The 18,791-nt window shown below is 40.3% G+C and overlaps 1 protein-coding gene across 1 annotated transcript; it reads left to right on the plus strand.

Annotated features, from left to right (window-relative positions):
• The first annotated feature begins 15,638 nt into the window (after positions 1 to 15,638).
• Positions 15,639 to 17,330, plus strand: LOC134617037 (tripartite motif-containing protein 16-like). Its single transcript, XM_063462194.1, has one exon. It carries the CDS (start codon positions 15,657 to 15,659, stop codon positions 17,328 to 17,330), a length of 1,674 nt encoding a protein of 557 aa, XP_063318264.1. The 5' UTR covers positions 15,639 to 15,656.
• Positions 17,331 to 18,791: the final 1,461 nt, after the last annotated feature.

Here is an 18,791-nt window from a genome sequence, read left to right on the forward strand (position 1 = left end):
GGCATTGGCTGTTTGTTTGTGTTTTTTATGTGTTGTTGGGTTTTTTTTTTCAGTGTACAGAATTCCAATTAAGCTTATTATAAAATGTTGCTCACTTGTTTTATGTCCATACTTATAGTAAAAAATTTTTAGTGTAAATGTAAGAGCATTGTTTTGTACTTGTAACTTCAGAGTAAAAAGCTTACAGTTGCTATTAACATTAATGCATTATCCTGTAATGAATAATATTTTTTATACATTTTACGAATTAACCCTCTGGGCTCTATCCTGGCCATTTGTGGCCACTTCACTTCTTCTTCTTGTTTGACTACTACACTGCAGTGGACCAAAAGAATGACGCAGGTTTGATCTTAAGGATCTAATAGTTGTGTGTGTTTGTGCATGACATTGCAATGCAAATATGTATTTGCAAGATAGACTGGAATAAATTATGACGTATCAAATATTACACAGGCTGCAGTGAATTTTTGTTGATACAGGCTATTGAGCTTTGAGTTTCCCTAACACTTGCTAACACTTTTACTCTTCTATATTTCATAACAAGACACCATAGCCAAAATGTTAACAAAATATATATTAATAAAAGATTCAAAGTTGCAGCACATACAGCAACAAACACTGTTAGTAAATGTGTCCTGGAGTTTATGCAGGTGCAGAAAGTGCTGCTGCTGTAAGTAAGCGTAACAGCTTCCAGATCACTTATTTTTCTGGAAAGATGGCAAGAAGGGAATTACTGCTCATTTCTACAATCTCCCAGATCTTGGAATACAATGCCTTTGTCCCATGAAAACCACTTCACAGTACTAAGAGTCCACTAAAACCTACAAATGAAGAGTGATCCTGGAAGAAATAGGGCGCACACTAGTGACCTTAACAATTGCAAGACAGCCTTGTCCCCGATGCTTATATGAAAAAAAATAAAAAAATAGGAAGATTTATGAAACCATTAGGACTTTATTACCTTTTTATCTGAAACATTACTGGTACTATATATAACCTAACTGGCATTTAAAGAGTAAAAAAAAGAATGTAGATAAAATTTTGGTTTTGATGAAAAGGACTGGTGCTAATTTAAGGAGTCAAGTCGGTAAAACTAGATAAATGTTTTAATAAATATACATTTTACAGCATTTTGTGAACATACACAAAAGTGGCCATTTTTGGCAACGAACAAGCTGAGAGAGAGTTTTATAGTTTTTGCTCTCCTTGAACAAAAATAATAGTGCATGATAATCACTGTGGATGTTAATCAATTAGATGTCCCAGACACTACTATTAATAATACAGCAGTCCCTCGTTTATCGCGGGAGTTACGTCCGCTACGCGAAGTAGCCAACTTTATTTTTGACAATTATTATAGATGTTTTAAGACTGTAAAACCCCTCACTACATGCTTTATACACTTTTCTCAGACATGCATGAACATTTTCACACTTTTCTCTTTTATTTAAACACTCTCAAAGTTCAACCCATCATAGAAACATAAGTTCAGTATTATAAAATGAAACCGTGCAAAACGTTTCGTGGGCAGATTTCTATAAATTCGACAAGCTAAACGCATTCTGTAGTGTAAAGCAGTGGTCCCCAACCTTTTTTGCACCACGGATCAGTTTAATGTCAGACAATATTTTCACGGACTGGCCTTTAAGGTGTTGCAGATAAATACAACAAAATAAAATGATACAAACAAAGACAAAAACGGTGGTATTTTGTAAATATAATAATAAACGCGAATTCGGCTGTGTAATTGTGTAACCTTATGAGCAGCGTCCTCCTGAAATGCGCCAACAGCATTGAGAGTAACATCCTCCTCTCTGCTTCTTGATGCTCTCTGGTCGCTATGGTAACGCGTAAATAGTTCTTTCAAACCCGCACAAACACATCCTCCAACCACACACCCATATTTTGTTTACAAACTCCATTGCGGTTTATTTCACACCTCAAACATTTAGTAAACAATTAAGCAAATACAAGTAAACGGCAATAAATTACAGGTAGTAATAAAATATACTACTAACTCGTTTACGCTACGTCCACACCTACATGGGTATTTTTGAAAATGCTATGAATGATATTATTTGTATGCCACTGTAACTTTACTGCATAAAGAGCTAACATGTCCAAAATGTCAGAAGTAGTTAGTTATTACAAGAAGTGTTTGTGAACTAAAAATCAAGAATGTGGGATCCTGTTTGTCCGTGATTTGGAGAGCCCAGCGGGTGCTCCCGACAAAGGGAAACAAATTTTGCAGGGGAGACCTACCTTAGCACTTGTGCAGGTGAAGCCAAAGGGAAGATATGCTTCACCATATTTTCTAGTCTTTGGCTTGGAAGGAAGTTGGTTTGGAAACATATTTGGCGTTGCTTCATCTCCTGCTTTGCGTTTGTGTGGGAGCCCCGTCAAAAACCTGTCCATTAGCAGTGTCCAAGCGCTCTTTTTTTTTTTTTTTTTCTTTTCATACCGCGCCCCCCCTGCAATGGCTCTGCGCCCCCTCTAGGGGGCGGGCCCCACACTTTGGGAACCTCTGTACTAGAAAAAGGTGTTTGAAGGATTAAAAATGTAAAAAGTAATGACTAGTTTATATTTATGAAAAAACCTTTATGCAGAAAAAGTAGCAAAGAAACAAAAACACAACACATGGACACTTTTGCCACGAACAAGCTGAAGGGATGGTGATTTTTTTAATAAACCCAGAGTGTTAAAAAAAACACTTAGAGCCAAATTTATTTATCAGCAGCATGAATAGTAAACAAACACAATTTTGTTTTCGCTGTCAAAGTCGATTTAACTGAAGTTACGTGTTTCCGGTTAGTGTGGAGATCACGTGTTTCCGGTTAGTGTGGAGGTTGCAATATGGCGCTCCCCAGTGGCTGCAACCAGGTGCTCTTGAGACAAACCGGAGCAAGACAACGGCTGTGTCCCAATTAAGAGACCGCATGCTTAAAGTACACGCAGTTCGCGTACTACGTACGGTGCGTACTATAAGTACGAGAAGTGCGGAAGTGAGAGGCTTGTGAAATGGGACGGTCTAGCCTTCGTCGCGCTGCTCAGGTTACCTAGCAACCATGATACTAACCGCGAGAAACGTTTCATACAGCATTGTTTGACAGAAATGAAGGAGAAAAAAATGTTTTGTTGGTCATTCATTTTTGTCATGACATCACTTCGATTAGTTGAGTATCTGAGGCTGAGACCACGGGACTGTAAAACATGATTGTTGGGCTTCATTTCTGTACTGAACAGTCATTTCAAGATTAGTTAGTAAATAACAATCAGCTAATGTTGTTCATGAGACTAAAGTCATCTCACTTTGGTAATGTAAATATAATATGGCCAATATTATATTTATTGTCAGATTATTATGATATATATATATATATATATATATATATATATATATATATATATATATATATATATATATCAAAGTAGCACGGAGGGAGGTTAGCCAACTAACGGAGTTGCAGAAAGGTGCGACAAAGAAGGTGCATAAAAAATACAGCAAGCTGTCCATACCTGAGGCCTTGGATACTGCCAAGCAAAGACTCACAGACTTGGCCAGCCGCTTGAGGAGGTACACCAGAGAGATAGAAGGCAGGAGAATAAACCAGCTGTTCTCCACAGAACCAGCAAAGGTGTACTCTCAGTGGCAAGGTAACAATAAGAGAACAGCACCACCAAGGCTGGAGACGGAGCAATACTGGAAGAGCATATGGGAGAAGGACGCAACCCATAACGGCAATGCTCAGTGGCTATTGGATCTGTGGGCAGACCATAGCAACCTCCCTGAACAGGGTCCAGTAACCATCACGGTGGCAGACATCCAAGCAAGGGTCTCCAGTATGAAGAGTTGGACAGCACCAGGGCCCGACATGGTTCACGCCTACTGGCTGAAGAAGCTGACTGCACTCCATGAGCGTCTGGCAGCACAAATGAACCAGCTGCTAGTTGACGAGAGACACCCAGAATGGCTAACCGAAGGTCGGATGGTCCTGATCCCCAAGGACCCCAAGAAGGGATTGCTCCAATCCATCTGCTGACCAATAACCTGCCTCAGTACTACATGGAAGCTCCTGTCAGGCATCATATCGGCTAAGATGAACAGGCACATGGGTCAATACATGAGCGGGGCACAGAAAGGGATTGGCAAGAATACCAGAGGCGCAAAACACCAGCTACCGGTAGACAGAACAGTCAGCCGAGACTGCAAGACCAGACTGACCAACCTGTGCACAGCCTGGATTGATTACAAGAAGGCCTATGACTCAATGCCCCACAGCTGGATACTGGAATGCCTAGAATTGTACAAGATCAACAGGACCCTAAGAGCCTTCATCAGGAACTCAATGGGGATGTGGCGTACAACACTAGAGGCCAACTTCAAGCCCATAGCACAAGTCACCATCAAGTGCGGGATCTACCAAGGAGATACTCTGTCCCCACTGCTGTTCTGCATAGGCCTGAACCCCCTCAGTGAGATCATTAACAAGACTGGCTACGGATACCGACTACGAAACGGAGCAGTTGTCAGCCACCTCCTGTACATGGATGACATCAAGCTGTATGCCAAGAGTGAACGAGACATCGATTCACTGATCCACACTACCAGGATATACAGCAATGACATCGGGATGTCATTCGGGCTGGAGAAGTGTAGTCGGATGGTAACAAAGAGAGGGAAGGTAGTCAGAACTGAGGGGATTGAACTACCAGAAGGCAACATTGCAGACATAGAGGACAGTTACAAGTACCTGGGGATCCCGCAGGCGAATGGGAACCATGAAGAGGCCGCTAGGAAAGCTGCAACCACCAAGTACCTGCAGAGGGTCAGGCAAGTCCTGAGGAGTCAGCTGAACGGTAAGAACAAGATCCGGGCTATCAACACCTACGCCATGCCTGTGATCAGGTACCCAGCTGGTATAATAAGTTGGCCAAAGGAGGAGATAGAAGCCACTGACATAAAAACAAGAAAGCTCCTTACCATGCATGGAGGGTTTCACCCCAAGTCCAGCACCCTGAGGCTGTACGCTAAGCGGATGGAAGGGGGCTGGGGACTGGTGAGTGTCAGCACCACAGTCCAGGATGAGACAATGAACATCCAAGAATACATTGGGAAGATGGCCCCAACTGACCGAGTGCTCAGTGAATACCTCAGGCAGCAGAAACCCAAGAAAGAGGAGGGAGACGAGGAACCATCATGGAAGGACAAGCCCCTGCACGGTATGTACCACCGGCAGATAGAGGAGGTGGCTGATATCCAGAAATCCTACCAGTGGCTGGACAAAGCTGGACTGAAAGACAGCACGGAGGCACTAATCATGGCAGCACAAGAACAAGCTCTGAGTACAAGATCCATAGAGGCTGGGGTCTATCACACCAGGCAAGATCCCAAGCTAGGCGAGTGACTCCAGCAGATCCCGGGAACAACATCGGAGATCTCTGTCCAGAAGAGCGCAGTCCTGGGAACAGCTAAGATACTGCGCAGGACCCTCAAGCTCCCAGGCCTCTGGTAGAGGACCCGAGCTTGAAGGATAAACCGCCCGCAGGGGCGAGATGGGTGTTTTTTTTTTAATCTATATATATATATATATATATATATATATATATATATATATATATATATATATATATATATATATATATATATATATATATATATATATTACAGGATATATTACAGCAGTGAGTTTGAACTCTGGGTCAAAGATTCAAGTTGCAGTTATTTATATTGCCTATCACCTTAAATCTTCACTCAAAGACAAGTATCTTTGACAGTATATATATAGATATATTATATATATATAACAGACAAATATTGTTCTTTTAATATGTTGGCATTACATTACATTTGGCTTAATGCTTACATATATGTGTAAAAAGAAAATGTACGAGCTGTGAAAACTGTTTCTGATAGAATGAAGAGTAGACTGATATATTAAATATTCCTTTATTGGGTGAGAAAATCAGACCATGTCATAACTGCTTTAAGTCATACAGAATAGATATCAGAGCCTTAAACAGGCTGACTTCTGCTAAATGGGTCAAACTGGGCAGAAGGTCTACAAACACATAACATCCTTATAGAATATGATGTAACACTATAGATCAACTTAGCTCAGAATATATAAAGCATATAAACAATTACAGCAATATGATGCAACAAACACAGCAGTACTACTAATCCAAAATACTCAAAGCTTCATAGAACTGATACAAACATTTATTTTTAGCTCCATTCTGCTGCTGATACATACTTTAGGTTTCTGAATATTAAACTTGTTGCTGCCTTTCATAGTGTGTAACTTGGAGGCCCTGAGTACTTTCACCCACACTGAAAACACTGGAATGATGAAATTATTTGAACATTACCTAATAAGACTGATTCAGGACAGACAATTAGTTATGTTAAACTTTTCTAGCAGTCCTTCACAAACAGGGAACCGTCTGTCTATTCTCTCCATCTGTCAGCTGCTGCTGGCTCTTCCTCCTCCTCTTCCTCACACACTGCTGAGTTTGTCCTGGTGGATCATCAGGGGTGCAAAGCCTCACAGATGATGTGCAGCAGTGGGTCCCTCAGTCTGTCCTCACTCTGGACACTTGCAGTCGTCACACATGGAAATCAAATGTGTGATAAGCTGCAGGATTCAAACACAAGTGTAACTTATAAATACATGTTCATACTTTTATTACACAATCAGAGAGAAAGAAAAAGAGAGAGAGTGCAGGACAGACAGACAGGTGACAGTCTCAGGTGTATACACTGCTACAAAACAGCACAAGAGAAGGAGGATTTAGTGTTTGTGTTATTACGAGTGCTAAACAAGAAGAGTTCCCAGATGGTACAGTGGACACATGTGTGACTCCTGTGATTAAAGCATCTTTCTTTCAGCTTAACGAGTGAACCGTCAGCTCGTTCAAACACACGTTAAAGTCCGTTTGGCTCGACACCACCGAGCAGAGGCAGCAATATAACATAGCTGACATTAACAGTGCAGTGAATCCTGCTTGTGCCGTCATATTCAGGACTGCAAAGCGAGCAGCATCACTGACTTTCAGCTTGTTGTGTTTGTGGATTTATGACTGACTTTAATTATCCATAAAATCATCACATTCTCTGTAAGATTAAAATCAACTATTGAACGGCGTATATTTTACAGTAAAGGCTCTAAAACCAAGTTAGTACAAACATCACTAATGTCACATAACTTTCCCGACATGTGGCCAACAGTAATGTTTTAATGTTCTTCATTATTAAACATTCGCACATAAATAAGTGACATGATATTCAGTACTTACTTTTGACAGTTCACTCTTTGGCCGCTCCGCTCCTGCCGTCAGCCGTATTTTGCGGCAAAATTATCTATACCCACCGCCGCGCTATGAATTGTGGGATATATGGGACCAGGAAGCGTGCACCGGAACACGCTTGATATTTGGGGAAATCGACGGCACGTTTGGAGTACACTTCGAATTGGGACAGCTGTCGTCGCGTCGCTGTGACTTAATAGGTCTCAAAATGCTACTCCAAAGCGTTTGGTCTCTTAATTGGGACACAGCCAACGAGAGCAATTAACAAGCTACACAGTGAGTCTTTTGATATAAAATAAGTGTCCTTTAACAGTCTCTAACTTAAAGTTATGTACTTTTCAGAGCCTTTTATGTGTTTTGCTCTCGACCAAACCAGGTGGCGCGTGTGTTTGTTTCTTGGGAACTCCGGTGAGTTACTAAAAATGATAGGTTAGAAGGAAAACCTATGCTAGGTTTACACGTGGTAACTACTGCAACAGTGTGAACTCTGTATTGTCTAAAAAAAAGCTAAAACCAGTCGGAGTACTTGAACTGTGTGTGAAGTGGAGTGTTGTATTTTTATTTTATTGTTTATTTGATTAAGATAAGATAAGATAAGAACAACTTTATTTATCCCGAGGGAAATTCTTTTGTCCTGTACATGCTCAAAGCAGCAGGAGAGACAGAGAAACAGATGAATAAGATATAAGATATACAATATATACAATAAGAATAGTGTACACTAATATACAGTAGGATAGTGCAAGACATAGTATCGGATAACTCTAACGAAGTAATATACATAACTATATCCTGGTGAATAAATAACTTAACTATCAGTGCAGGTGATTCTAGAAAGTGACAAAGTATTGTGCAATAGAATAAAGGGAGTAGCAGCGTATGATGGGGGGATGAAAACAAATATTCAATAAGTACTCTTGGGTAATATTGCACGGTCTGGGAGGGAACAGAATAACATAGGTAATAGTCTCAGGAGAATCACCTACAGAGTGAGGAAGAGTTAAACAGTCTTATTGCCACCGGTACAAAGGATTTACTGTGGCGGTCAGTTCTGCATTTCGGGGCAATGAGTCTTTTGCTGCATTTGCTCCAATGGTCCATCATGGGGGCGTGCATGGGGTGGGAGGGGTTGTCCATGATAGAAAGAAGCTTTTTTAGCATTCTCCTCTCAGACACCTCCTCCAGGTTCTCAAGTCTGACACCCAGGATAGAACCAGCCTTTTTAATCAGTTTGTTCAGCCTGTTGGCATCAGCTGTCTTCACCCCACTTCCCCAGCACACAGCTGCAAAGAACACGACGCTCTCCAACACCGAGTGATAGAACATGGTCAGCATTTTCCTACCAACATTGAAGGACCTGAGCCGCCTCAGTAGGAAAAGCCGACTCTGCCCTTTTTTGAAGATAGCATTGGTGTTCTTGTTCCAGTCCAGTTTACAGTCCAAGTGTACCCCCAGGTACCGGTAGTCCTCAACGATCTCCACATCAGCCCCTCTGATGGTGACAGGGGTAGGAGGAGGAGCCTGCTTCCTAAAGTCCATAATCAGTTCCTTTGTCTTTGTGATGTTAAGTTGTAGGTGGTTTAGCTCACACCACTCGACAAAGCTGTCCACCACACTCCTGTACTCCTCCTCCTGTCCATCCCTGATACAGCCCACAATGGCAGAGTCATCCGAGAATTTTTGCAGATGACATGACTGAGACTTGTACCTGAAGTCAGATGTGTAGAGAGTGAAGAGGAAGGGTGATAGGACTGTCCCCTGCGACGCCCCTGTGCTGCTCAGGATGTTATCTGAGCGGCAGCTCTTCAGTCGGACATGCTGTGGTCGACTTGTTAAATAGTCCGTAATCCAACCAACCAGTGGGGCGTCCACCTGCATTTCCGTGAGCTTATTCCCCAGCAGTGATGGTCTGATCGTGTTAAAAGCACTGGAGAAGTCAAAGAACATGACCCTCACAGTGCTCCCAACAATGTCCAGATGAGAATAAGCCTGGTCCAGCAGGTAGATGATGGCATCCTCCACACCAATACGAGGTTGATAAGCAAACTGCAGGGGGTCCAGCCAAGGCTCCACCAGCAGACGCAGATGTTTCAGGATGAGTCTCTCCAGCGTCTTCATGACATGTGAGGTCAGAGCCACTGGCCTGTAGTCACCGAGGGTCGACGGGTTGATCTTTTTAGGGACAGGAACCACGCAGGATGTCTTCCAGAGTGATGGGACTCTCTGCATCTTCACAAATGCACCAAACTAATGCAAGATGCACCTTTATTTTAGCTATAAATGTTATTCAGTGCTTTTTCTGCACTTTGTCATTTCAGTTATGGGTTAATCCATGTAAATAAGTTGTTTAAAACTAATTAAGTTACAAATATTTCATGATTTGATTACACATGCCTTAAAAAGGAGTATATAAATATATTTGCTGTAAAACAATACAAATTGAATTCATAGCAACAGAAACAGGTTTAAAACAACAGTGTACTTGATTTTGAAACCTTATGAGATCTCATTTTATTTAGAAACAACTGTTAAGAACTATTTTGTTTATTGCTCTGTACTGTATGTGCAGACTGGTTTTGTGTGATCCTGGATCTGATCCCGAAGATGGTTCTGGATACTGATGGCAAGCCAGACCCTGTGAAAACTCTTGGCAAATCCAAAAGCAGTGTGGCCAGCTGTTCTGGATGCAGGAGTAGATCTACACACTGAATTACTTCGAATCGCAGGATTTCAGATAAGCAAGAGAAAAACCACTTACTCCATACGGATCGTTCTCTGAAAAACTATTGAACACATCATATCCTGTTCCTCAGGAGTCAGGTTTAAAGAGACTACTCATTTTATTTTATTTTATTTTATTTTGTTGTTTATTTTCAAAAGCGCTCTTCTCTGTTAATTTTCTCTGCTGTTTACATTGGGTTATTGCACTATTGTAAAGTTGTAATAAACCTGCCGGCTGTTCAACATTCAGTTTTCTCAAATTTTTTGTATTCCTCTCGAATCTAGTCTATAAGCCTAGCCTAACTATACTAAGCAGGTGTTACATCTCTCAAGAAAATGAACAAGGTCTCAGAATAAATCTATACTGTGATTGTGATCTTCATCCTCAAATGGATCAAAAGTGTGCTGAAGTTTCCTTTAACATCTGTTGTGTCCAGAATATCCTGCAGTTTCTGCATCTCACTGTCTGAAATACACAACATAAACATCAATACAATGGGCACCTCTGCAGTAGACTCTGAATGGAAGCACTAACCACCACTCACAGAAACAACTGAAAGGACAGAGAGGAAAGAGAAAAATATGTATTTATTACAGAAATAACACAGAATGGCCTCCTCATGATTTAAGGCCATGTTACATTCCTAAGACAGATGTTTTTAAATTGTCTTTTGGTATAAAAGTTATTACATAATAAACAGAAAATGATTTTTGAAAGAATCACCATGTCTAACAAGTCTCGATCAAAGCTGTGAGAATAAGATGAGACTTTGTTAAGTGGGGTTTTTGTAAAGCAGGTTTAATGGACAAAGGAGATTTTGAGCTCAAAGTTCAATCACTTTAAAAAATAATGACGGGAACTTTGTTGCTTCACACTCAGTTTCTACTTGATATCTTTTGATTTTCGGAGTACTAAAATTGCTGAGATTCAAGTGAACATCTCATGATGTGTTTTCAGTGCTCTAGTCTGAGAGTAAAAGTATATTTCAAACACATGAAGTCAGTCACTTATGTAACAGATTCATCCACCAGTCCTAACAGCATCATTTAAAACATTTCAATAGAAAATGTTTTAAAAACAGAGAATGTTATTTTCAACACAGAGCAGAATACAGGAGGGATATGCACTATAAGCCCAACCCAGTGTGAGGGTCCATGTTTCCACACTGTAAAATCTAATTAGTTCCCAGAACTCAAAAAAATTATGGAAACTCGTTGCCTCAAAAAAATTGAGTAAAGCTTAGCTAAAAATGACTAAGTTAGGACAACTTATTTATTTTGAGTACTCTGTACAAGCTCATTTGTTCCCAGAACTCAAAAAAATTGGATCAAGTTTACGTAAGATGACCAAGTTAGGGCAACTTACTCATTTTGAGTACACTGTACAGCCGTGTTAGTTCCCAGAACTCAAAAAAATTATGGAAACTTGTTGCCTCAAAAAAACTAAGTAAAGCTTACTTAGGATGACTGTTAGGACAACTTATACATTGCAAGTCTGCAGTATTAAGAATAACTTGATATTTCTGACTGTACAATGCTAATTGTTTACCTACTGACAAACATTTCAAGTTCAACTAAATGAAAAAACAATTTGTGGTACCATGAATATGATTAAAAATAATTAACAACAATTTTTGTAATGATGTTAAAATGAGCCCAACTTTTATTTTCAAACACAACAAAGTACAACAGCCAACATACTGGACACTGTTCTGCTGAACAACTAACAATTATATTGCCATCACTGTTATAATCTTACAATGAAACAAAGTCTCAGATGTAATTATTCTGAAAATAAGTTTAGGCCTACCACAAGTTTGTTTTGTACTTACATTACTTATATAATCAAAATAAAATATTTGTTGTTCTGTCACAAGTGCAGTCTCTAATTTAAACAACACATTTGTTTTTCATTCCAACACATGAGCTGGAATGTTGTAATATTTTAAGGATGGCTTGTTTCCAGTCCAGGCATTACTGCCTGAATGACTGTCATGGATCGAGGTGATCCAAATGTAGGTGCAGAAGAAAGTCTTTAACTTCCCTTAAGTACAGTGGCAGTGGATGTGGGTTGGAGATGCAATGAGCTTGAACCTGCAGGCGACCATCTTCACTGACCACACCATCTGTGACGGAGGACTCATCTCTCCTGTTGTCCTGCAAGCAAACAATCATATTTTTTGGAACATGAACTTAATTGCTTTCTTAAAACATTTTTTTCTGCATTTGGTATAGAACAGACTCCAATTTAGACAATCTCAGGCTCCATCCCCACCGGAGAGGTGACATTCAATGTCCCAAATTGTCAGTCTGGATAGCCCTGACCACCACCCAACATACAGTAATGTCATGAAAGCATCATTTTAAAAAGGGCTATGCAAACATGGCCAATAACTTTCATTCTAATGATGTGCAAAATGATTTGGGCACAAAACAAATTTTGCTGTTAGAAAACTTGCAGACTTCACTACATACAGTGTAGACCCTCTAAACTAAGTTTGGGGGATGTGATCTTTCAAGAAATGCAGACCAAACTGTTGTTGTTTGTTTACTTACACAGCATGTCTTGTAGAACTAACTGGAGTCACCAGCAACAGCATAGTGCAGTCATATCTCAAGTCTAATAACAGAAGACAGGAAAAGATCAGTAAAGAGACAACTTCTCCAAACCAAAGCACAAACAAAACAATAAGTAAAACAGGCTGATCTAAAGTATGATTAAAGTTCAGCCTGATTAATATAAATGTCACTGACAGTTGCTAATATATTGGAAAACCAAAATACTTACCACTGAGTTGATGTCTTTCTGTCCAACAACAGGAGTGCTGGTCCCGAGCCTCAAAGACAGTAAGAAGCAAGCAGAGGGAGAAAAAACAGAACATATTTCAGAAACTGATTTGATCCTTAATGGCTGTGCAATCATTGTAACATAGAGTTTGCTTATGTTGTTAAATAAAGGCTAGATTTGACATTAATAGATGCCACAGATGTTCAAAAGCTGCCACAAAGCATGAAAAAATAGACGTCTCCGAAAACGTCGGAGCATTTTTGCAAATATGTGATGTCTTGATAAATCGAGCAGATATTTGAACTTTACACAGCTACATTCTCGCCTGAAAATATCTTAAAAGTTTATTTTGTGACCCAGAAAAAGTAATAAGTTTTTTAGCCGCGCTCCTCCGCGCACAGGCTCCGACAACCGTGGCCGACAAATGCGATCCTCCTTTTCCCCAGACTACCCTTTCTGGGTCACAAAATAACCTTTTAAGATATTTTCAGGCGAGAATGTAGCTGTGTAATGCTCAAATATCTACTTAATTTATCAAAATATCACATATTTGCAAAAGTGCTTCCACGTTTTCGGAGAGCTCTGTTATCCACCCCCCACACCCTACCCCACCCCTAACGGCTGCACCTCCCAAAGAATTTTGTCTGGGCTCTTATCTCACTTATTTATTTCAAACGATCAACAGAAAATTTCACCGACATAGTTTTATGTAAGGTTTTTAAGGCTGTGGTGTTAATTTTTAAGTAACATGAGCCCAGCGGCAGCAGCAACGCTAGGCTAACACTAACTAGCTAGCAAGATTTTAAACCTGGTGCTAAACTAAGAGAAGCCACAAATCAGTTTGAATAAGAGTAAACATTTACTCACCAAGTCAGTGTATCAGGTAAAGATCCGCAGCAATGACAACAATAATATCTTGAACTGACGCTTCTCCAGGTTTGATCAACATATTCCATAAAGAATGCACCATGAACATGCGGACTGATCCGCGAGGGAGGAGGACGGTAGTCACGTGGCATTTTCAAAACACATCTTTCATCCTTCCGCACAGAGAAGCAAAACTTCCAGCTTACTTAGTTTTTCTAAGTTAGGACAACTCAAATTAATCGAGTTTATCAGCGTTTTTGCATAAAAAGTACTGGTAAGTTATTTAAATTGAGTTCTAATAACAAATTGATAAAAATTGAGTTCAGCCTATTTAATATTTTTTATTAAACACAATATTACATTTTACAGTGCACAGTGAGTAAATAAATACAGTACTATATGCTGCTCAGCTAATAGAAACTGAATTTAGTTTAAAATACACTTAATGACAAAAGATACTTGACTGTTGATTTGGTTTAGCATTAATAATCTTGGAAGGTAGACGACCTCTGGAAGATGGACTAACTTTAGATGAAAACTGTTTTCATGTCTCTCTGCTTCTTTCTAACAGCGGGCATCCTTCAGGATCTCTCTCCACCCAACCAACACGGAGTCTACTGCCTTTAGCAGATGCTGCTCTGCACTTAGTTTCCTTTGCCTTTCATGATAAAAAACTGCATGAGAACCATGAAATACTCTTCAGCCTATTACACAAATTTCACTCTGGAATTCACAATGTTTAGTTTCATAAGTATTATATGTCTAAATCATATAACACAGATACTCACTTTTTCAGACAGGCACAAGCATGTCTGTAAGAAAAATGTCATCTTCTCCTCTCCCTTTGTCTCACTGAGCAGCCATTTCAACTCTACTACATTAGGAAGAAAAACAAAACAGAACAAACAATAGATATAGGGAGGGGAAAGGCACTTCCATGCTCACAAACAATTAGAGTATTTTTGACAGTGAGAGACAGTAAAGTGGAAAAAATCAGCAAGACTTCCAGAAGAGCTTTGGAAAGAAAGACAAGAGGGAGAAAGTGTGTGTTTGTTAGTGTATATGTGTGTGAGAGAGAAATGCAGAGATAAGTACAGGAATGGCCCTTAAAAAGCTGTTTGTGTTTGTATGAAGAAGGAACACGTGGAGGTAAAGGGGACAAACAGGTGCTGTTTGGACAAAGAAAGAAAAAGAGGGAAAAGGATGATTATTTTTTATATAAAGAACATGGTTATTTCTCTTGCAGCAGCGATTGTAAATGCAAAACAAGATTCTTTTGAGTTATTAAGTTTATGCCTGAATATCTGTAATTATATGTGCACACCTTTCAAAGCAGTGGCATTTATCAGCTCTCATCTTGTTACAGCAACATCTCTTACTGATTATAAAAGCAAAAAATAAAATAAAATAAAGTTTGGACAACCAGCAATAAAACAGGGTGATGTTAGCCAGCATACGTCTGCTAACCTAACCCTGCTATATATATGCTTTAATTAATGCAGCAGCCTCTGCTGTTCTGACAGTTACAGGTTTAGAATCTGGTCATGTGACTATAACCATGAGACATTTATGTCCACTGTTCATTAATGCTGCATTTTTATTTATTTGTTAATTTATATAGAAGAAAGGGCTGAAAAGTTTAAAAGCTGATGTGAGAAGATAAAAGATAATAAAAGAGTTAAACACACAGTTTCACTCTCAAACTGCTCCTCTTCCTGGAATGAAGCACAGCCTGATAACCCTCCCTCTTCTTCCTGCTCTTAAACACAGCACTTCTTCTCTGTCCACATGTTTCCTCATTCCCTCCCCTTCAGATCTGCACTTTGAAGATGGGTGTAACCAACATGTGGTGACGTGTAAGAGCTGACAGGCTCCATTCACTGCAGAAAAACAGGTTGTTGAGATCAGAGTTCAGACTAGTTTCAGTTATAAGAAAGAGAAACTCACACAGTCACTGACACTGAGAGGAGAAATGGCGCAGAAAGCAGTTCAGCTGGACCGAGAAACCTTCTCTTGTTCCATCTGTTTGGATCTACTGAAGGATCCGGTGACTACAGCCTGTGGACACAGCTACTGCAGGAACTGTATTAAAAGTTTCTGGGATGAAGAGGACAGGAAGGGAATCCACAGCTGCCCTCAGTGCAGGAAGACTTTCACACCGAGGCCTGTCCTGGAGAAAAACATCATGTTTGCAGCTTTAGTGGAGCAGCTGAAGAAGACTGGACTCCAAGCTGCTCCAGCTGATCACTGCTATGCTGGACCTGAAGATGTGGCCTGTGATGTCTGCACTGGGAGGAAGCTGAAAGCCATCAAGTCCTGTCTGGTGTGTGTGATCTCTTACTGTGAGAAACATATTCAGCTTCATTTTGAGTCTCCTGCCTTTGAAAAACACAAGCTGGTGGCCCCCTCCAAGAAGCTCCAGGAGAACATCTGCTCTCGTCATGATGAGGTGATGAAGATTTTCTGTCGTACTGATCAGCAGAGTATCTGTTATCTCTGCACAATGGATGAACATAAAGGCCATGAAACAGTCCCAGCTGCAGCAGAAAGGACTGAGAAGCAGAAGGAGCTCGAGGTGAGACGACTAAACATCCAGCAGAGAATCCAGGAGCGAGAGAAAGATGTGAAGCTGCTTCAACAGGAGGTGGAGGCCATCAATGGCTCTGCTGATAAAGCAGTGGAGGACAGTGAGAAGATGTTCACTGAGCTGATCCGTCTCATCCAGAAAAGAAGCTCTGATGTGAAGCAGCAGGTCAGATCCCAGCAGGAAACTGAAGTGAGTCGAGTCAAAGAGCTTCAGGAGAAGCTGGAGCAGGAGATCGCTGAGCTGAAGAGGAAAGACGGCGAGCTGGAGCAGCTCTCACACACAGAGGATCATAACCAGTTTCTACACAACTACCCCTCACTGTCAGCACTCAGTGAGTCTACACACTCATCCAGCATCAATATTCGTCCTCTGAGCTACTTTGAGGATGTGACAACAGCTGTGTCAGAGACCAGAGATAAACTACAGGACATTCTGAGAGAGGAATGGACAAACATCTCACTGACAGTCACTGAAGAGGATGTTTTACTGTCACCAGCAGAGCCAAAGACCAGAGCTGGATTCTTAAAATATTCACGTGAAATCACACTGGATCCAAACACAGCAAACAGACAGCTGTTATTGTCTGAGGGGAACAGAAAAGTAACATTTATGGAACAACAACAGTCTTATTCTGATCATCCAGACAGATTCACTGGATGTTCTCAGGTCCTGAGTAGAGAGAGTCTGACTGAACGTTGTTACTGGGAGGTGGAGTGTAGAGGGGGATTAGTTTTAGTAGCAGTCGCATACAAGAATATCAGCAGAGCAGGGAGCTCAGAGGAATGTGGATTTGGATACAATGACAAATCTTGGACATTAACGTGTGACACAAACAATTTTCAATTTTGGCACAACAAAGTCTACACTGTCCTCTCAGGTCCTCGGTCCTCCAGAGTAGGAGTGTACCTGGATCACAGAGCAGGTATTCTGTCTTTCTACAGCGTCTCTGAAACCATGACTCTCCTCCACAGAGTCCAGACCACATTCACTCAGCCGCTCTATGCTGGACTTCATCCTGTAATTTATGGAGCCACTGCAGAGTTGATTAAAGTCAAATAGAGAAGACAGGTTCATGTTGATCCCTGACCATTATATGTACTTGTGTAGTTTCTAAATGAGGTTTTACATTTTAGAAGCTGAGAAGTTCAGTGGCCCATTGATGTGTGAAAATAATATTTCCCTGATTCAAACTGTACTTACATTTATATACCTTACATCAATATAAATCTGAATTTGTTCTTATGGCTGATAATCATGTGAGTTTAAATGATACTACTCTTCATATTCAGCATGTTTGAAATCTGTCATCAGTCTGGTTAGTGATTTTATTCTGTAGTTGCTGTAGTGGGTTGTCAAAAGCAAAAATATATTGGAGCTGCAGTGATTCATCAGTTAGTCAATGATTAGAGAATTGATTGTTTTAGCGTTATTTTAGTTACATGGAGTTACTCAGGATGCCCCTGTGTATCGAGCTGATGACAGCACCATACAAAAGGATATGGAGGAGGTTTGGACACACGTCTGCTTTAATGTTTTTTTGCTATTAAAATATAAAAGAATGAATGTTTTATTTATACTAATAGTTGTTAATAAATAGTTTTTTGCTCAATTAAATTATGTTTTCATATTGTTTTGTATCATCATTGTTATATAACATCAATATCCACATTGTAAACATGCAGTTATAGTGATGACAGACAGTGTAATTTGTGGCTCAGCTGCAGGGGAGGGGTTGAGCAGTGGGTTCAGGGTGTGGCGTCATTGGAGGCTGGTTGTTGCACCCAGCGAGTGTCATCTAATCATATCTTCCCTGTCTTATTGTTTAAAGTTTCAATAAGTGAATCAAAAACAGCAAAACAAATGAGATTCATGGTACGATCCAGAGGATTTCTGAAACGGGTTTCCAGCCTTAACTTTCCAGTTTAAATGAACGACACATTCCCTGAATGCCCTTCATCAGCTTCCAGCTGAAGCAGGATAAAGTGTAACACAACTGATGATGTGGTGCACAATTCCCTAGATCACAGTGAGTCTGTTACACATGATCAGAAGCTATTGGTGTGGGAAGCACACAAACAAATGAAGGCGAGTATTTTAATAATAAACATTTCCATCAGCGGATGGTTTGGTTTAATATCAAACATTTCTCTCCATAAAGCCAGATTAAACCAAGTGGGACTGGGACTAATCAGACATAATGAGACACGGGGGAAAGAAAAACTAGACACAGTTCACATGGGATGGGAATATCAAAATAAAACAGGAAGCATGACATTCATAGAGACACAGACTAGACAAAGAGATGTTGAGACATGACAGACCTGGGAAACATGAAGCACAGAGGCAAAAGTAACCAGACGTGGAAAACAGGGAAGGCACAGAAACAGAACAGAAAACCTAGAAACCAGATTCAATGCAAAAATTACAATTACAATATAAATAGAAAACCATAATTCAAAAACCGGGGGCGTGGGGCTTAAGTGGTTAAACCAGAAGCACAAAACACTGGGTCAGCAACCC

This window comes from Pelmatolapia mariae, linkage group LG3_W (assembly GCF_036321145.2).
Source record: "Pelmatolapia mariae isolate MD_Pm_ZW linkage group LG3_W, Pm_UMD_F_2, whole genome shotgun sequence".
Classification (NCBI taxonomy): domain Eukaryota; kingdom Metazoa; phylum Chordata; class Actinopteri; order Cichliformes; family Cichlidae; genus Pelmatolapia; species Pelmatolapia mariae.